The sequence below is a fragment of the Ornithorhynchus anatinus genome, chromosome 3 (assembly GCF_004115215.2).
Source record: "Ornithorhynchus anatinus isolate Pmale09 chromosome 3, mOrnAna1.pri.v4, whole genome shotgun sequence".
Lineage (NCBI taxonomy): Eukaryota > Metazoa > Chordata > Mammalia > Monotremata > Ornithorhynchidae > Ornithorhynchus > Ornithorhynchus anatinus.
In genome coordinates, this window is record NC_041730.1 from 124,617,131 (window position 1) to 124,634,346 (window position 17,216).

The 17,216-nt window shown below is 54.0% G+C and overlaps 1 protein-coding gene across 1 annotated transcript; it reads left to right on the top strand.

Annotated features, from left to right (window-relative positions):
• The first annotated feature begins 112 nt into the window (after nt 1-112).
• ANKRD2 (ankyrin repeat domain 2) lies at nt 113-16,223 on the top strand. The gene is made up of 9 exons (XM_029059891.1): nt 113-241; nt 11,574-11,684; nt 12,201-12,359; nt 13,422-13,529; nt 13,842-13,940; nt 14,582-14,680; nt 14,780-14,878; nt 15,103-15,201; nt 15,776-16,223. Exons 1-9 carry the CDS (start codon nt 113-115, stop codon nt 15,935-15,937), a joined length of 1,065 nt encoding a protein of 354 aa, XP_028915724.1. The 3' UTR covers nt 15,938-16,223.
• Nucleotides 16,224-17,216: the final 993 nt, after the last annotated feature.

Genomic DNA, 17,216 nt, shown 5'->3' on the forward strand with positions numbered 1-17,216 from the left:
GGCCGGGGTGGAGGAGGGGATTGGCAGAGGCCGGGGTGGGGAGGGGGCCGCGGGCTTTATAAAGCCCCGGCGTGGGCGCGGGCGGCGGGCCGGTCCGGCGGGCGGAGGAGCCATGGCGGGGGCGGAGGCGGGCGCGGCCGTGGGAGCGGCCGTGGGAGCGGTCACGGAGGCCCAGGCGGTGCAGGTGCAGAGAGCCACCGAGCTCATCGACCGGCGCCTGGCGCAGCAGGAGGAGAGAGAGGTGCGTCCCGCCCCGGGGGAGGAGGGGAGAGGAGGAGAGGGGACCCCCAGGAGGAGGAGGAGGAGGAGGAGGGGGATCCCCAGGGGAGGGGGAGGAGGAGGAAGGGGGGACCCCCCGAGAGGAGGAGGAGGAAGAGGGACCCCCAGAGGAGGGGGAGGAGGGGGCGAGGAGGAGGGGGAACCCCAGGAGGAGGAGGAGGAGGACCCCCAGGGGAGGGGGGACGAGGGGCACCCCAGGAGGAGAAGGAAGGGGGAGACCCCTGGGAGAAGGAGGAGGGGGACCCCCGGAGACGGGGAGGAGGAGGAAGGGGGACCCCCAGGAGGAGGAGGAGAAGGAAGGGGGAGACCCCTGGGAGAAGGAGGAGGGGGACCCCTAAAAGGAGGAGGAGGGGGACCCCCGGGGACGGGGAGGAGGAGGAAGGGGGACCCCCAGGAGGAGGAGGAGGACCCCCAGGGGAGGGGGGACGAGGGGCACCCCAGGAGGAGAAGGAAGGGGGAGACCCCTAGGAGAAGGAGGAGGAGGAAGGGAGAACCCCAGGAGGAGGAAGAGGAAGAGGAGGGACCCCCCCCGAGGAGGAGGTGAAGGAGGAGGAAGAGGAGGAGGGACCCCCGGGGGTCACCCTTCGGGGCTGGGGCTGCAACGCCAAAAACGGAGAGGGGGAAAATAAAAAGAAGATGCAATATTAATACTCCTCGGAGCGGGATGGATCGTTCATGCAATGATTCGATTATATTGTACTCTCCCAAGCACTGTACTGATCGCTTGGGAGAGTACGATCTAACGGTGAACAGACCCGTTCCCCTGCCCACGGTGACCCTACAGTCCAGAGGATAGCAGCGCTTTGTAGCCGTAGTAGGCATTAATTTATTTATATTGATGTCTGCTTATTTCCCCTCTAGCCTGTGATCTCACTGTGGGCAGGGATTGTCCCTACTGCTGTGTTGAACTTTCCCAAGCGCTTAGTACAGTGCCCTGCACACAGTAAGCGCTGAATCAATACGACTGAATGAATGAATGACCGACAGAGAGCAGGGGGCCGGACAGAGGGGACCCTCCCGTTGGGTGGGCGAGGGGCCTGGCCAGGAGGGAAGGGGAGGGTCTGGCTCTGCAGGACTCGGGGTCCACCCACACCAGCCCCTTTCGGAGAGCCCTCGGTTGGAGGAAGAGGAAGGGAGGAAGATCCCGGCTCCCTAAATCCATCCCTGTTTTGGTTTTTTTGGGTGTTCGATGGTATTTGTTCAACGCTTACTATGAACCAGGCACTGTACTAAGCGCTGGGGTAGATACAAGATAATTAGGGTGGACATGGTCTTTGTCCCACGTTCATTCATTCGCTCAATCGAATTTAGTGCTTACTGTGTGCAGAGCACTGTACTAAACGCTTGGGAAAGCACAATATGGCAATTAAGAGTGACAATCCCTGCCTCAGAGTCTTAATCCCCCTTTGACAGATGAGCTAACTGAGGCACAGAAGTGAAGTGACTTGCCCAAGGTTACACAGCAGGCAAGTGGCAGAGCCAGGTTTCAGAGAAGCGGCGTGGCTTAGTGGAAAGATCCCGGACCTTGGAGTCAGAAGGACCTGGGTTCTAAATCCAGCTCTGCCACGTACAACAATGTTGGTATTTGTTAAGCGCTTACTAGGTGCAGAGCACTGTTCTAAGCGCTGGCGTAGATACAGGGTCATCGGGTTGTCCCACGTGAGGCTCACAGTCTAAATGCCCATTTTACAGATGAGGTAACTGAGACACAGAGAAGTTAAGTGACTTGCCCCCAGTCACACAGCTGACAAGTGGCAGAGGCGGGATTCGAACCCATGACCTCTGACTCCCAAGCCTGTGCTCTTTCCACTGAGCCACGCTGCCTACTGTGTGACCTCGGGCAAGTCACTTAATTTCTCTGGGGCTCAGTTATCTCATCTGTAAAATGAAGATTAAGACTGTGAGCCCAACGTGGGACAGGGACTGTGTCCAACCTGATTAGCTTGTATCTAAGCCAGTGCTTCGAACAGTGCTTGACACATAGTAAGCACTTAACAAACACCACCATTATTATCATTATTATTAACCCAAAGTATGAGAAAGGGGAGGAATCGATCAACAGTGCCTCCAGGGTGCACAACACTCTACTAAATACTTGGCAGGGTTAAATACAATAGAGTTGGTAGGGAGGATCCCTGCGCAGAAGGATTTTATAATCCAGTTGGGGAGATAAATCTAAAAGAAATAATAGGTAGGAGGAAGCAACCAAGTATCAAAATCCAAAGTAAAGGGCTATTGAGGGTGTGAGTGCCCAAGTGCTTAGGTGATGTGGGTGGAAGTGTGAGGTAATTAATTACGGCATTTGTGAAGAGCTTATTTTGTGCCAAACACCGTATTAAACCCTGGAGTAGATACTCAGGTCGGACACAGTCCCTGCCCAACATGGGCACACCGTCTAAATAGGAGGGAGTAGGATTTAATCCTCATTTTACATATGAGGAAACTGAGGCAATGAGAAGTGAAGCGACTAGCCCAAGGTCACACAGCAGACAAAAGGCAGAGCTGGGATTAGAACCCACGTTCTCTGACTTCGAGGCCCGGGGTCTTTCCACTAGGTCATGCTGAAATGGCAGTTGGTGGGCAAATAGAGTGGGGAGACGGGGTGGGAATCAGGGAATTCCTTCTGGAAAGCGCAGCTGGAAAACTGCTGGGAGCCCCCAACTCAAGCAGGGCGTGCTGAGCCCCCCGGGCCTGCTGTGGTATTTGTATTTGTTAAGCGCTTACTATGTGCCAAGCACTGTTCTGAGCGCTCGAGTAGGTACAAGTTAATCAGGTTGGACAAATTTCCTGTCCTGCATGGGGTTCACACTCTTCATCCCCATTTTACAGGTGAGGGAACTGAGGCCCAGGGAAGTGAAGCGACTTACTCAAGGTCACCCAGCAGGCAAGTGGCAGAGCCGGGATTAGAACCGGGACGAGAAGCAGCGTGTCTCAGTGGCAAGAGCCCGGTCTTGGGAGTCAGAAGTCATGGGTTCTAATCCCTGCTCCTCCGCCTGTCAGCTGTGTGACCTTGGTCAAATCACTTAACTTCTCTGGGCCTCAGTGACCTCATCTGTAAAATGGGGGATGAAGACTATGAGCCCTATGTGGGACATCCTGATTACCTTGTATCTACCCCAGCGTTTAGAACAGGGCTTGGCACACAGTAAGCGCTTAACAAGTACCAATTAAAAAAACAAAAAAGCCACATAATAATATCGTTGGTATTTGTTAAGCGCTTACTATGTGCAGAGCACTGTTCTAAGTGCTGGGGCAGATGCAGGGTAATCAGTTTGTCCCACGTGAGGCTCACAGATAATCCCCATTTTACAGATGAGGTAACCGAGGCACAGAGAAGTTAAGTGACTTGCCCACAGTCACACAGCTGACAAGTGGCAGAGCCGGGAGTCGAATCCATGACCTCTGATCATCCTCTGACTCCCGAGCCCGTGCTCTTGCCACTAAGCCATGCTGCTTCCCCTGCTGGAACAGGCGCCCTCCCCCACCCCCTGCCCCTGACCCCACCCCCATCCAGTTTCATGCGGGCGAGGCCTGGCCGTACCACCTGGCACTCCTGGGGGATCGGTCTGGGAATGTCACTGCTGCCTCAGGCACTAAAAGCAGCTGATGAGGTGGGAGTGAGATGGACGTAGAGGCCTGGGGGGGGGGGGTGGGAGGGACAAGAGGTGGGAGGGTTTAGGGTAACTGGGCCTCCCTATTTCCCAGGGGGTAAGCGGTCCTGGCTCCCAGTCTGCCAGGACCCCGAGGTCACAAGCATCTGTTCCGGGGGTGGCCTTTCCCGTTAAGGAGGAGCAAAGGTCGGGAGGAGGAAGGGAGCGTTAACCAGGGAGAAGGACTGTGGTCTAGTGGACGATGGGAAGCAGCGTGGCTCAGTAGAAAGAGCCCGGGCTTGGGAGTCAGAGGTCATGGGTTCGAATCCCCGTTCTGCCACTTGGCAGCCGTGTGACTGTGGGCAAGTCACTTCACTTCTCTGGACCTCAGTTACCTCATCTGGAAAATGAGGATGAAGACTGTGAGCCTCATGTGGGACAACCTGATGACCCTGTATCTACCCCAGCGCTTAGAACAGTGCTCTGCACATAGTAAGCGCTTAACAAATACCAACATCATCATTATTATTATTAGTGGAAGGAGCAAGGACCTGGGAGTCAGAGGCCCTGGCTTCTAATCCGGGCTCTGTCGCTCATCTGCTGTGTGACACTGGGCAAGTCAACTGCCTCAGTTACCTCATCTGTAAAGTGGGGATTAAGACTGTGAGCCCTCTGTGGGACATGGATTGTGTCCAACTTGATTAGCTTCTATCTGCCCCAGTGCTTAGTACAGTGCCTCGTACACTTGTCAGCTGTGTGACTTTGGGCAAGTCACTTAACTTCACTGGGCCTCAGTTACCCCATCTGTAAAATGGGGATTAAGACTGAGCCTTACGTGAGACAACCTGATCAACTTGTATCCTCCTCAGCGATAGAACAGTGCTTTGCACATAGTAAGCGCTTAACAAATGCCATCATCATTATTATTATTATTATTATTATTATTATTATTAGTGCCTGGCACAAAGTAAGCTTTTTAACACACACTGTATTTTAAAAAGAGAGAAAGGAAAAAGGTGGGAGGAGGAAGGGAAAGTGATTCCGTCCACATTCTGGGGCAGGGAAGCAGCATGGCCAAGTAGAAAGAGAATGGGCCCGGGAGTCAAGGGACCTGGGTTCTAATCCTGCCTCCACCACTTGCCTATTCTGTGACCTTGGGCAAGTTCATTGTCATATTTATTGAGCGCTGACCGTGTGTGTAGTGCTGTATTAAGCGCTTGGGAGAGTGCAGTACAACAATAAAAAGATTCCCTGCCCAACAGTGAGTTTACAGTCTAGAGATGTGCTTAATAATTGTATTTGTTAAGCGCTTACTGTGTGCCAGGCACTGTACTAAACACTGGGATGGCACTTTACTCTCTGCTTCAGTTTTCTCACTTTAAAATGGGGATTCAATACCTGTTCTCCTTACTCCTTAGACTGTGAGTCCCACCTGGGACAGGGACTGTGTCTACCTGATTATTATGTATCTACCCCAATGCTTAGTACAGCACTTGGCATCTAGTAAGTAAATAAGTCAGAGAAGCAGCATGGTGTAGTCAATAGAACACGGGCCTGGGAGTCAGAAGGTCATGGGCTCTAATCCCGGCTCTGCCACTTGTCTGCTGTGTGGACTTGGACAAGCCACTTTACTTCTCTGTGCCTCAGTTACCTCATCTGTAAAATGGGGAGTGAGACTTTGAGCCCCAAATGGGACAGGGACTGTGTGCCACCTGATTTGCTTGTATCCATCCCAGCGATTAGTAAAGTGCCTGGCACAGAGTAGGCACTTAACAAATACCATAATTACTATTATTATTACTATTGAGCAGCGGCATGGACTAGTGGCAAGAGCACCGGCCTGGGAGTCAGAGGTTGTGTGTTCTTATCTCGGCTCTGCCACTTGTCTGCTGTGTGATCTTGGGCAAGTCACATAACTTCTCTGTGCCTCGGTTCCCTCATCTGTAAAATGGGGATAGAGACTGTGAGCCCCATGTGGGACAGGGATGGTGTCCAACTCGATTACCTCGTGTCTATCCAAGGATTTAGAACAGCCTGTTGTTGGGTAGGGATTGTCTCTATCTGCTGCCGAATTGTACTTTCCAAGCGTTTAGTACAGTGCTCTACACCAGTAAGTGCTCAATAAATACGATTGGATGAATGAATGAACAGTGCTTGGCACATAGTAAGTGCTTAACAAATACCATAACTAATGTTATTATTAGCAAATATCAACATTAATATAGGGCAGGGTCCAGACTGGGTCCACCTTTAACAATTGGGCTGAGGAGCTGAAGGAGGCAGGAATAAATGCCAGTTTCTCTCCTGGCTGGCCCTTCCCTTCCCCCAGCCGCCCTTCCACTGCTGCCTGGAAGACAGGTGGAGTGAGGGGCGGCCTGGGGAGGCTGGAAAATGCCTTGGAAATTGGTCACGGGTGACTCACGTGAAAAAACTCTGGAACCCAGCGCTGGGGACGCAGGGACTTCCAGAGAAGTCTCCGTGCGCTCCGGATGCAGAGCCAACAGAGAGAAGCCTCCGGTGAGGAGAGAGGACTGAGGATCGGGTGATGCCGCTGGGCTTGGCCTGCTGCCCATCTCCAGGCAGAACAGGAAGCCAGTCCGCAGACACTGAGGGTCTCACAGCAATATCCGTGGCCCCCGGCTGGAATGTCGAGTGCACTGGGGGTCGGGGAATGGGCTATTCCCTTCCAGCGTCCCAGTGAATTCCTCTTGGCCTCCTGCAGCCTTAGAGGCTAGAAGGTTCTATTCCAGTCCTGGAGCGTCCAGGGGATTGCCCCCGAGGCCGGTGAGGGAGACCCCTGGAAGGCAGGCAGAAGGAAGGAAGGCAGAGATTCATTCAATCGTATTTATTGAGAGCTTCCTATGTGCACAGCACTGGACTAAGCGCTTGGAACGTACCATTCGGCAACAGATAGAGACAATCCCTGCCCAACAACGGGCTCACAGTCTAAATGGGGGAGACGGACAACAAAACAAAACAAAACAAGTTGTAGGGGGTAAGGAGAGGGGGGCATTTGTCTCCTAGCAGTCACTTCACTGTTCGGAGGCACCACGGAGCAGGCCAAACAAACCCCAAATGCACAGGAGGGAGGGGGACACCTGATCCTTGAGGGTGTGGCCTAGTGTAAAGAACAGGACAGACTGGGAGACAGAAGACCTGGGTTCTAATCCCCACTCTGCCACTTGTTTGCTGTTTTACAGCGGACTTCTCCCTGGGCGGTCGGGGAACTCCCTGGGGCTCGGGACCTCGAGGGCAGCAGAGAAATCGTCTGTTGGGGTCCGCCAAGCGCTCTGTACAGTGCAAACAGCCCAGGCCTGGGAGTCAGTGAGGACCTGGGCTCTAATCCTGACTCTTCCACTTGTCTGCTGGGTGACCTTGCACCAGTCGTTTCGCTTCTCTGGGCCTCAGTTCCCTCATCTGGAAAATGGGGATTCACAACCCGTTCTCCAGTCTAAAAGCCCGGGCTCTTTCCACTGAGCCACGCTGCTTCTCTCTACCCCAGTGCTTAGAACAGTGCTTGGCACATAGAAAGAGCTTAACAAATACCATCATCATCATCATCATCATCATCATCATAACACAATGACTCATCCTATCCCACCTGGATTACTGTATCAGCCTCCTTGCAGACCTCCCAGCCTCTCCCCACTCCAGTCCATACTTCACTCTGCTGCCTGGATCATTTTTCTACAAAAATGTTCAGATCATGTCACCCTCCTCCTCAAAAATCTCTAGTGGTTGTCTCTCCACCTCCACATCAAATAAAAACTCCTCACTATTGGCTTCAAAACTCTCCATCACCTTGCCCCCTTCTACCTCACGTCCCTTCTCTCCTTCTACAACCCAGCCCGCACACTTCGCTCCACTAGTGCTAAGTGTCTCCATCTTGCCTTTGACTCCTGGCCCACGTCCTGCCTCTGGCCTGGAACGGCCTCCCTCCTCAAATCTGACAGACAGTGACTCTCCCCCACTTCAAAACCTTACTGAAGGCCCATCTCCTCCAAGAGGACTTCCTTGACTAAGCCTCACTTTTCCTCATCTCCCAGTCCCTTCTGTGTTGCGCGGGCTGGGCCGGAGTAGATCAGGAGGTGAGGGTAGGAGGTGGTAAGCTGATTGACAGCCTCATCTGCGCTCTGACCTTCACCAAAAGTGAGCTTACCTTTTAATTCATCCATTCATTCATTCAATCGTATTTACTGAGCGCTTACTCTGTGCAGAGCACTATACTAAGCATTTGGAATGTACAAATGGGCAACAGATGGAGACAGTCCCTGCCCATTGATGGGCTTACAGTCTAATCGGGGGAGACAGACAAAAACAATAGCAATAAATATATGAGATAGCTAAACAGACAGGCTTCCAGATTGGGGTACCGTGCTCCCGAGAGAAAATGAAAGACAAATACCTGAGTTAAGCTGGAGTAAGTAAACTCCATGAGTCCCAGACCATGCATGAGTACATCTCCAAAGCAACCAGGACTTTGGTCATTGGATCTTGCCCTCCATTACCATTCTGGTTACAAAGAAAAGTTAAGCATTTGTTGAATATTTTACGAATAGAAGAAAATGCACATTGACAGAATCACATGTGTGAGAACAGCTAGGTAGAAACACTAGGAGCTAACACACATTTAACATTCAATTGTATTTATTGAGCAACTTAGATTGTGACCCTGTGTGGGACAAGGACTGTGTCTGACCTGATTATCATGTATAAGAGAAGCAGCTATGGCTCAGTGGCAAGAGCCCGGGCTTGGAATTCAGAGGACATTGGGTTCTAATCCCAACTCCACCACCTGTCTGCTGTATGACCCTGAGCAAGCCACTTAACTTCTCTGTGACTCAGTTACCTCATTTGTAAAATTGGGATTAAGATTGTGAGCTCCATGTGGGACAGTCTGATTACCTTGTATCTACCCCAGCACTTGGTGCTTGGCACAGAGTAAGCTCCTAACAAATACCATAATTACTATTATTATTATTATTATTATTATTAAGCCAATTCACTTCTCTGGGCCTCAGTTACCTCTTGGGCAAAATGGGGATTCGATACCTGTGCTCCCTCTTACTTAGACTGTGAACCCCTGGTGGGACCGAATGATCTTGTATCTACCTCAGTGATTAGTACAGGATTTGGCACACAGTAAGCAACTTAACTAATACTGCTATTATTATTATTATCATTATTATTATTCATTCATTCAATAGTATTTACTGACCACTTACTATGTGCAGAGAACCGTACTTGGAATGTACAATTGGGCAACAGATAGAGACGATCCCTGCCTAATGACAGGCTCAGAGTCTAAATTATTATTATTACTGTTTGGAGTTAGGGCCGGACAACCAGAGGAGGAGTCCGGGAGGAGAGGAGGTAACCAGGCTGGGCCAGGGAGGGTAATGCTAGCTGAGAAATATAATCAGCACCTGCACAAGTGGTAATGGGAAGAAGGAGCCCCATGGTAAAGGGCAGTGCAGAGGCCGTGGGCTGGATCGGGGAAGCCGGGCTATTATTCCCACGGGACTTTGGCCCCGGATTAAACCAATCCCAAGGCCAAGACCTCAGTGGGAAACTGGTAGCAGCCACAAGGGGGTGGATCGCCCCACCCCAAGTCAATCCATCAACATTGACTTAGAGACATTGAGCGACAGCGATAATAATAATATTAATTGTAGTATTCGTTAAGCGTTTACTATGTGCCAGGCACTGTTCTAAACATTGGGGTAGATATGAGGTAATCAGATTGGACACAGTCCCTGTCCTGCATGGGGCTCACAGTCTTTGCCTCCATTTTACATATGAGGTAACCGAGGCACAGAGACGATCAGTGGCTTGCCCAAGGACACACAGCAGACAAGTGGAGTCGGGACTAGAACGCAGGACCTTCTGACTCCTAGGCCCGTGCTCTAACCCCTAGACAATGTCATCAGTCAATCATATTTATTGAGTGCTCAATCATATTTATTGAGTGCTTACTGTGTGCAGAGCACTGCACTAAGCGCTTGGGAGAGAACAATATAACAGATACATTCCCTGCTCTCAGTGAGCGACAGCTGGTAACATTCCCCAGACACCAGGCTGCACCGAAAAAAACTGGCCATCCTGTGGGTAAGGTGCGGCCTAAGGAAGGGGAAAGACGGCAGGGACGATGGCTTTTTTCTGTCACTGGACTTTCCCAAATGCTTAGTTCAGTGACCCGCACAGTGAGTACTCTGTACTGCTTGACCAGTTGCTCTCTAGGGGAAGACGCCAGCAGCATGGAGTAGTGGATAGAGCATGGGCCTGGGAGTCAGAATATCATGGATTCTAATCCTGGCTCTGCCACTTGTCTGCTGCGTGACCTTGGACAAGTTACTTCACTTCTCTGGGCCTCAGTTACCTCATCTGTAAAATGGGGATTGAGACTGTGAGCCCTAGGTGGGACAGGGACTGTGTCCAACCTGATTTGCTTACATTCATTCCCCCCCCCCAGGGCTTAATACAGTACCTGGCACACAGAAAGCACTTTACAAATACCACAATTATTATTATTCTGGAGGAGACCTGCTCAGCCCAGCTCTCCCTAGCCAGAGACCACTAATAATAATAATAATAATGGTATTTGTTAAGTGCTTATTATGTGCCGAGCACTGTTCTAAGCGCTGGGGTAGATACAAGGTAATCAGGTTGTCCCACATGGGACTCACAGTCTTAATCACCCTTTTACAGATGAGGGAACTGAGGCCCAGAGAGGTTAAGTGATTTGCCCAAAGTCACACAGCTGATAAGTGGAGGAGTCGGGATTAGAACCCAAGACCTCTGACTCCCAAGTCCATGCTCCTTCCACTAAGCCATGCTGCTTCTCTGCTTTTCTGAAGAAAAGCTAGTCTGAGCCCTGGGCCCAGGCAGCACTGGACATGAGAGACCCCAGCAGAGAAGCCCTGCTCTTGTTGTGACCAGGCAACCTGTCTACCAACACCGTTATAACCGCTCTCTCCCAAGTGCTTAGTACAGTGCTCTGCACACAGTAAGCACTCAGTAATAGAGGAGCAGCGTGACTTAGTGGATAGACACGGGCCTGGGAGTCAGAAGGACTTAGGTTCTGCCACTTGTCCGCTGTGTGACCTTGGGCAAGTCTCCTGGGCCTCGGTTACCTCATCTGTAAAATGGGGATTAAGACTGTGAGTCCCGTGTTGGAACATGGACCGTGTCCAACCTGATTAACTTGTATTAGTATCTACCCCAGCACTTAGTACGGTGCCTGGCACATAGTAAGCAACAAATAGCATGGAAAAACCAAACAAAACATAAATAAATCCCATTGACTGATTGATTGCCCAGGCTGGTGATGGGGTATCTCTAGAGAAGCAGCGTGGCTCACTGGAAAGAGCCCAGGCTTGGGAGTCAGAGGTCGTGGGTTCTAATCCCGGCTCTGCCACTTGCCAGCTGTGTGACTTTGGGCAAGTCACTTAACTTCTCTGTGCCTCAGTTACCTCATCTGTAAAATGGGGGTTAAAACTGTGAGCCCCACATGGGACAACCTGATCACCTTGTATCGTCTAGTGCTTAGAACAGTGCTTTGCACGTAGTAAGCGCTTAACAAATACCACAGTTTATTTTATTTGTTTTTACTGGACCTGGCTACTTTTGCCTCTCCCCTCCTCTGCCCCCACGGTGGGTCTGGGAGCTGGGCCCAGGACTGACCGTCCTCTCCATTGTGCTCAGAAGCGCCGAGGCATCTCCGACATGAAGTCGGGGCCCGTGCAGATGGACATGCTGGTTCTGGAGGACGAGAAGCACCATGGCGCTCAGAATCAGGCGCTGCAGAAGGTCAAGGTGAGAGTCGGGAAGACTCGGGGAGGCTGAGGGATTCGAGCATCTGAAACAGCCCCTAAGGGCAGCCCTTTCCCTCAGGTTTCCACACCCTGTGTTTCCCCAAGACTGCTGTCATCCTCTGGTCCCCCAAGGGTGCTGGCACCCTTTGCCCTGCACTGCTGACTCTGTGCCCATAGAAGTCTTGATTTAGTGGACTTGCTTTCCAGGCCTGGGGGCAGGGCAACCCTAGGACTGTCCTCTCCTGGAGGAGCTGGGGACGGGGCAGGGAGAAAAGGGGAAAAGGACAGCTGCCCTTCAATGCTCCCTGCTGCCCACGGATCCTCCAAGTCTCTGACCGACTCGGTCTTCCCAGCAACCGTTCCTGAGCCCAAGGGGTCAGCCCGAGCCCAAAAGGTGGACGGGAGCCGAACCCGGACATCCCAGCTCCATCTCGGCTGCCCCATCCCCTCCTAGCCCCCCGGCCTCTGGCGTCCATGGCCCGCATGGTCGGGACTGAACGAATGGGTGTCCGGCCAGGGTCAGGAGCGGGTGCGGAAGACATCTCTGGACCTGCGGCGGGAGATCATCGACGTGGGCGGGATCCAGAACCTCATCGAGCTGCGCAAGAAACGCAAGCAGAAGAAGAGAGAGGCGCTGCTCGCCCCGCCCGAGCCCCCGCCAGAGCCCCAGGAGATTGTAAGGGGACAGCTGGAGGGAGGGGCGGAGAGAGGGAAGGAAGGCACACACAACCAGGGGCAATGGGTGGGGAGAGGGAGCACACCTAGGGGGAGTCGGGAGGGCACAGAGAAGCAGTGTGACCTAGTGGAAACAGCATTCATTCACTCATTCATTCGTATTTATTGAGCACTAACTATGTGCAGAGCACTGTACTAAGTGCTTGGAAAGTCCATTTCAGCAATAAAAGGAGACAATCCCTGCCGGAGACAATCCCTGCCCACATCGGGCTTGTCGTCTAGAAGCATGGGCCTGGGAGTCAAAGGACTCAGGTTCTAATTCCCGCTCTATTGTGTGACCTTGGGCAAGTCACCTAACATCTCTGGGCCTTAGTTCCCTCAGTGGCAAAATGGAGATTCAATAGCTGTTCTTCCTCCCGATTAGACTGTGAGCTCCATGTAGGACCTGATTGTGCTGTATCTACCCCAGTGCTTAGTACAGTGCTTGACACCTAGGAAGTGCTTAACAAATACCATCATTAATAATATACTACTAATAATAATGATGGTATAGTATATAATATATATAGTAATATAGTAATATAGTATATAGTATAGTAATATACTATATAAAATATAGTAGTATATTATTAATGATGGTATTTGTTAAGCACTTACTAGATGCCAAGCACTGTACTAAGCACTGGGGTAGATACAAGTTAATCGGGTTGGTTACATTTCCTGTCCCACATAGGGCTCACAGTCTTAATCCCCATTTTACAGATGAGGTAACTGAGGCACAGAGACTTCATTGAATGCAGTGACTCATTCAAGGTCACACAGCAGAGAAGTGGCAGAGCTGGATTTAGAACCCAGGTCCTTTTGACTCCCAGGCCCGTACTCTATCCACTAGGCCAAACTGCTGCTGCCGTTACGATTATGGCACACACCTGTCGGGAGGGAACAGGGCGACAGGGTCACCTAGCCACCCTTGGCCTCTGCAAGGGAGAAGAAAGGAATGACCCTTGGGGAGGGGGAGAAGCTGACCCTGCCGCCCCGATTGACCCGGGTCTCTGCTCTCCAGACCGGCCCAGTAGAGCCGGAAGCTTATCTGAAAGCTGCCGTGGAGGGGAAGATGAATGTGGTCGAGAAGTTCCTGGCTGACGGAGGCTCTGCGGACACTTGTGATGAAGTAATTAGCTTTCCCCCTCTGGCCCTCCTCCCCGACCCCTGCAGGGCCGCCGGGCTAGCAGAGCCAGCCACTGGCCACCCTTCTCTGGAGGCAGCCACGTGAACCTCTCCCAGGGCCTCACCCAACACCTTCTCCCTTTCTTCCCTCCCTTTGCCTCCTTTCCATCTCCTCCTTAGGGGGTGGACCGGGGGCGGGGAAGCGGGCGGTCTCTAGGGGCTCTGGCTGAGGGCGTGGGGCCGGATGGGGGCTGGGGTCACCAATCCAATCTCCAGTCTCTGACGGCCCGCCTGGGGGCCGGGGTTTTGTGGTCAGTTTCGTCGGACAGCCCTTCACCGGGCCTCCCTGGAGGGCCACGTGGACATCTTGGAGAAGCTGCTGGACAGCGGGGCCTCCGTGGATTTCCAGGACCGGGTGAGTCAAGGGGCCGGGGCCCAGCCCCACTGTCCGGAACAGGCCTCCTTGGCCAGGCCTCACCCTGACTAGCTCCACACTCCATCCTGGGGAAAGCGGCCCAGGACTGCCCCCGAGGGCACCCCAGAGACAGAGTTCCTTGAACCCCACATCCCCTGCTGTAGGGGTTCTCCTCCAAGGGCCTCACCCCACTCGATTCCCTTTACCCCGGCCAAATCTGCACACGGACCCTGCAGGAACTCTGAGTTGGGACCTGGCAGCTCTCAAAAGTTGAGGGGTGGGAGTCGGGGGCCGGACACATCCCCTACTCTCCGAGCGCCAGCTCCCTCCTGCTCTCCTGACACTGCCAGCACCCTCTCTGCCAGATGGTTCTCCCAGAGCCCCTTGGCTGGGGGGGAACTGGCGGGGGGGAGGTCTTGACATCTTCTGCTCCTTTAAGAGTGCCAGCACCCCCTGCTCCCCCAAGAGTGGCGGCGCCCTCTTCCAGATAGCTCCCCGAGTTCCTTTTGCTAGGGGTGGGAGCTGGAGGCTGGACTGGGCTTCCTTACTGCAATGTGCCATTCCCCCCGCCCCCTTCTCCCCCGACGGGGGTCCCCTGCCTCCCTCCATCCCCTACCTCCCGGGGCTCTCCGCTCACACAGCTGGATTGCACGGCCGTGCACTGGGCCTGCCGCGGGGGCAGCCTGGAGGTGGTGAAGCTGCTGCAGAGCCGAGGGGCTGACCTCAACCTCAGGGACAAGGTGGGTCAAAGGGGCATTGAAGGCGACTAGCCGGGGTGGGGGCGAGGGGCCCAAGGGCAGCTGAGTTGGTCGGGGGTGACCTCCTACCTCCCTCCTCAGCTCCTGAGCACACCTTTACACGTGGCGACTCGAACCGGGCAGGTGGAAATCGTGGAGCATTTGCTGTCCACCGGAGTGGACATCAACGCCAGAGACAGGGTGAGAGTCCCCCTTCCTTGAGCACCTCCCAAGGGTGGAGATGGGGTCCCCCGACCAGGGCTGGGCCAGCACCCCCGCTCCCCATCTCTCTCGTGCTCGAGGGCTCCGTGTTTGGAGACCCCCAGTTGCCGCCCTGAGAGCCCATCACCCCCCTGCCCCTCACCTGAATGGCCTCGGTCCCACCTGCTGCCTCGGTGATGGATTCTCAGTCCCGCGGGTTGCAGGAAGGTGACGGGGCTCTGCATGACGCCGTGAGGCTCAACCGCTACAAAATCATCAAAATGCTGCTCTTGTACGGGGCTGACATGATGGCCAAGAACTTGGTGAGTGTCTGCCACGGCAGGGAATGTGTCTGTTGTATTGTTACAGTGTGCTCTCCCACACGCCTGCTACAGTGCTCTGCAAACAGTAAGTGCTCAATAAATGCAATTACCCGACTGACTTTTCCTGCTTATGTCCAGGTGGGGCCTGCAGCCCTTAGCCCTACTAACTCTGTTATAGTGTACTCTCCCACGCACACGGTACGGTGCTCTGTGCACAGTAAGTGCTTAATAACGACCACTGCTTAATTGCAACCACCCCCCTTTCTGAAGCCACATCTCACTGGTAGCTAATTCCAGAGGCTATTGTATCCTGAACCTATCACCTTCCAGGTTCGGAGAGTGGATGGTTCCCCAGTCCTGCAGTGGGATTTGGTGACCACAAAACCATTTTTGCCCTGCCCTCTCTTCTCCTTTGATCCCTTAAGGCCTCCCCAGCCTATCCCTCCCTACCTTTCTTCCATCCCCACCTCCCCTTATTCCCCCCATTATTGCCCTCCCCCAAAATAGCCTCTCTGGAGTGTGACTGAGCTGATCTCCTTGACTTCCCATCCCTCCTTGCTCCCCCCCACCCCAGGAGGGAAAGACCCCAACGGACCTGGTACAGCTGTGGCAGGCCGACACCCGCAACGCGCTGGAGAGCCCCAAGCTGGAGCACCGGCAACGGCGGGAACACAACGGCCTGGACGACCCGGCCGAGGGCCGGCCAGAGACCCCTCAGCCCACCCCCACCCAGTAGCGTAGGCGGGCCGAGGGCTGACTGCGGCCGCTTCACACCGGCCCGGTCCTCAGGCCTAATCTGGCCTGTGAAGCCCCGGGCACAATGCCGAGGAAATGCTCAGAGAGTGAAGCAGACCCTGGCTCTAACCAACTGGGAGTTCCTCTTTGAAGGAGAGGGACAGGGACAGGGACACACACACACACACACACGAGTGCAAAGGCAGCCGGCTAAATCTACCACTTCCGAGACCGAATGCTAATAAAAGGGATAGTTGACCAGGAGGCGATGGTCCTGCCTTCTCCCATTCTGGGCTGGGACTCCCTGTTCTCCTCAGCACCAATCTTCCTTCCCACAAACCTACCTTTTGTGGAAGTGGGTAGGAGAGGGAGAGAGCGTGTGGGGAGGAGGGGAGGAGGAGGAGGAAAGCTTCACCCCAGGCCCAGGATGGTAGACGGTGAGGGGGCCCCAGCCATCAATCAGTCTCTTCTCATTTTAAACTTGAGGAAAACAGGATGGGAGGGAGTCCATGACTCACTGGGGGTTGGGGAAGGGGCTGACGGATCCATGGAGGGGGAAAGGAGGGGGGGACAGACGATTGCGGGGCAGGTGGGGGGGTCCGCAGTGAAGGCGCTAGGAGCGTTAGCTGAGCCCGGGGGTGGAGCCGCCAACCCAGTCCCGCTTGCCCTGTCCCAAACAGCGAGGGACAAAGCAAACAGGAAGCGGGTCTTGGCACAATTCCCTTCTGAGCCTGCCCTTTGGGTAGCTCCGCCTGCCACCTCCCCCACCCCCTCGGAGCGAGGTGAAGGTCACTTGGGAGACCTTGGCTGCGGTGGGCAACTCTGCAGAGGAGGAAGAGGAGGAGGGAGGGGAGGACAGGGTGGTCAGGGAGTGCAGCAGGCAGGAGCGTAGTGCCACCTGCTGACACGGGACCGGACAGGCTCGCGGCAGGACTGAAGGTGTCCTAGAGGTCGGGAGGGAGGCGGTGGGGTTGTGGAAGGCAGGACTGGGCCTGGCAGGGGGACGGCAGCAATCCCTCTCTCCCCGTCCATCGTAGGGGGAGAAGGAAACTTAAGCTGCTGTTCTTGCAGGCTCTGCCCATGTGGTCCTTTGGCACTGCCAAGGCACTAGGGAGTGTGTCTGACCCAGATAAATGTGCCCGGGGGCAGCGCAGCAAGCCATCCGTGCAGGGGGAAGAGACAGAGAAAAAGACGGACCGGCCCAACCAGGAGCCCTGCCGCATGCCAGCAGGAACTTCCCCGGGGCTGGGCAGGGTGGTTCACGCCGGGCATCGGGCAAG

What these genes read in the sequence shown, in the direction of transcription:
- ANKRD2 (XM_029059891.1), top strand. Translation starts at nt 113, where the DNA reads ATGGCGGGGGCGGAGGCGGGCGCGGCCGTGGGAGCGGCCGTGGGAGCG. An exon ending in ACCTCAACCTCAGGGACAAG is followed by an intron (nt 14,681 to 14,779) that starts GTGGGTCAAAGG and finishes CTCCCTCCTCAG; the next exon opens with CTCCTGAGCACACCTTTACA. An exon ending in ACATCAACGCCAGAGACAGG is followed by an intron (nt 14,879 to 15,102) that starts GTGAGAGTCCCC and finishes CGCGGGTTGCAG; the next exon opens with GAAGGTGACGGGGCTCTGCA.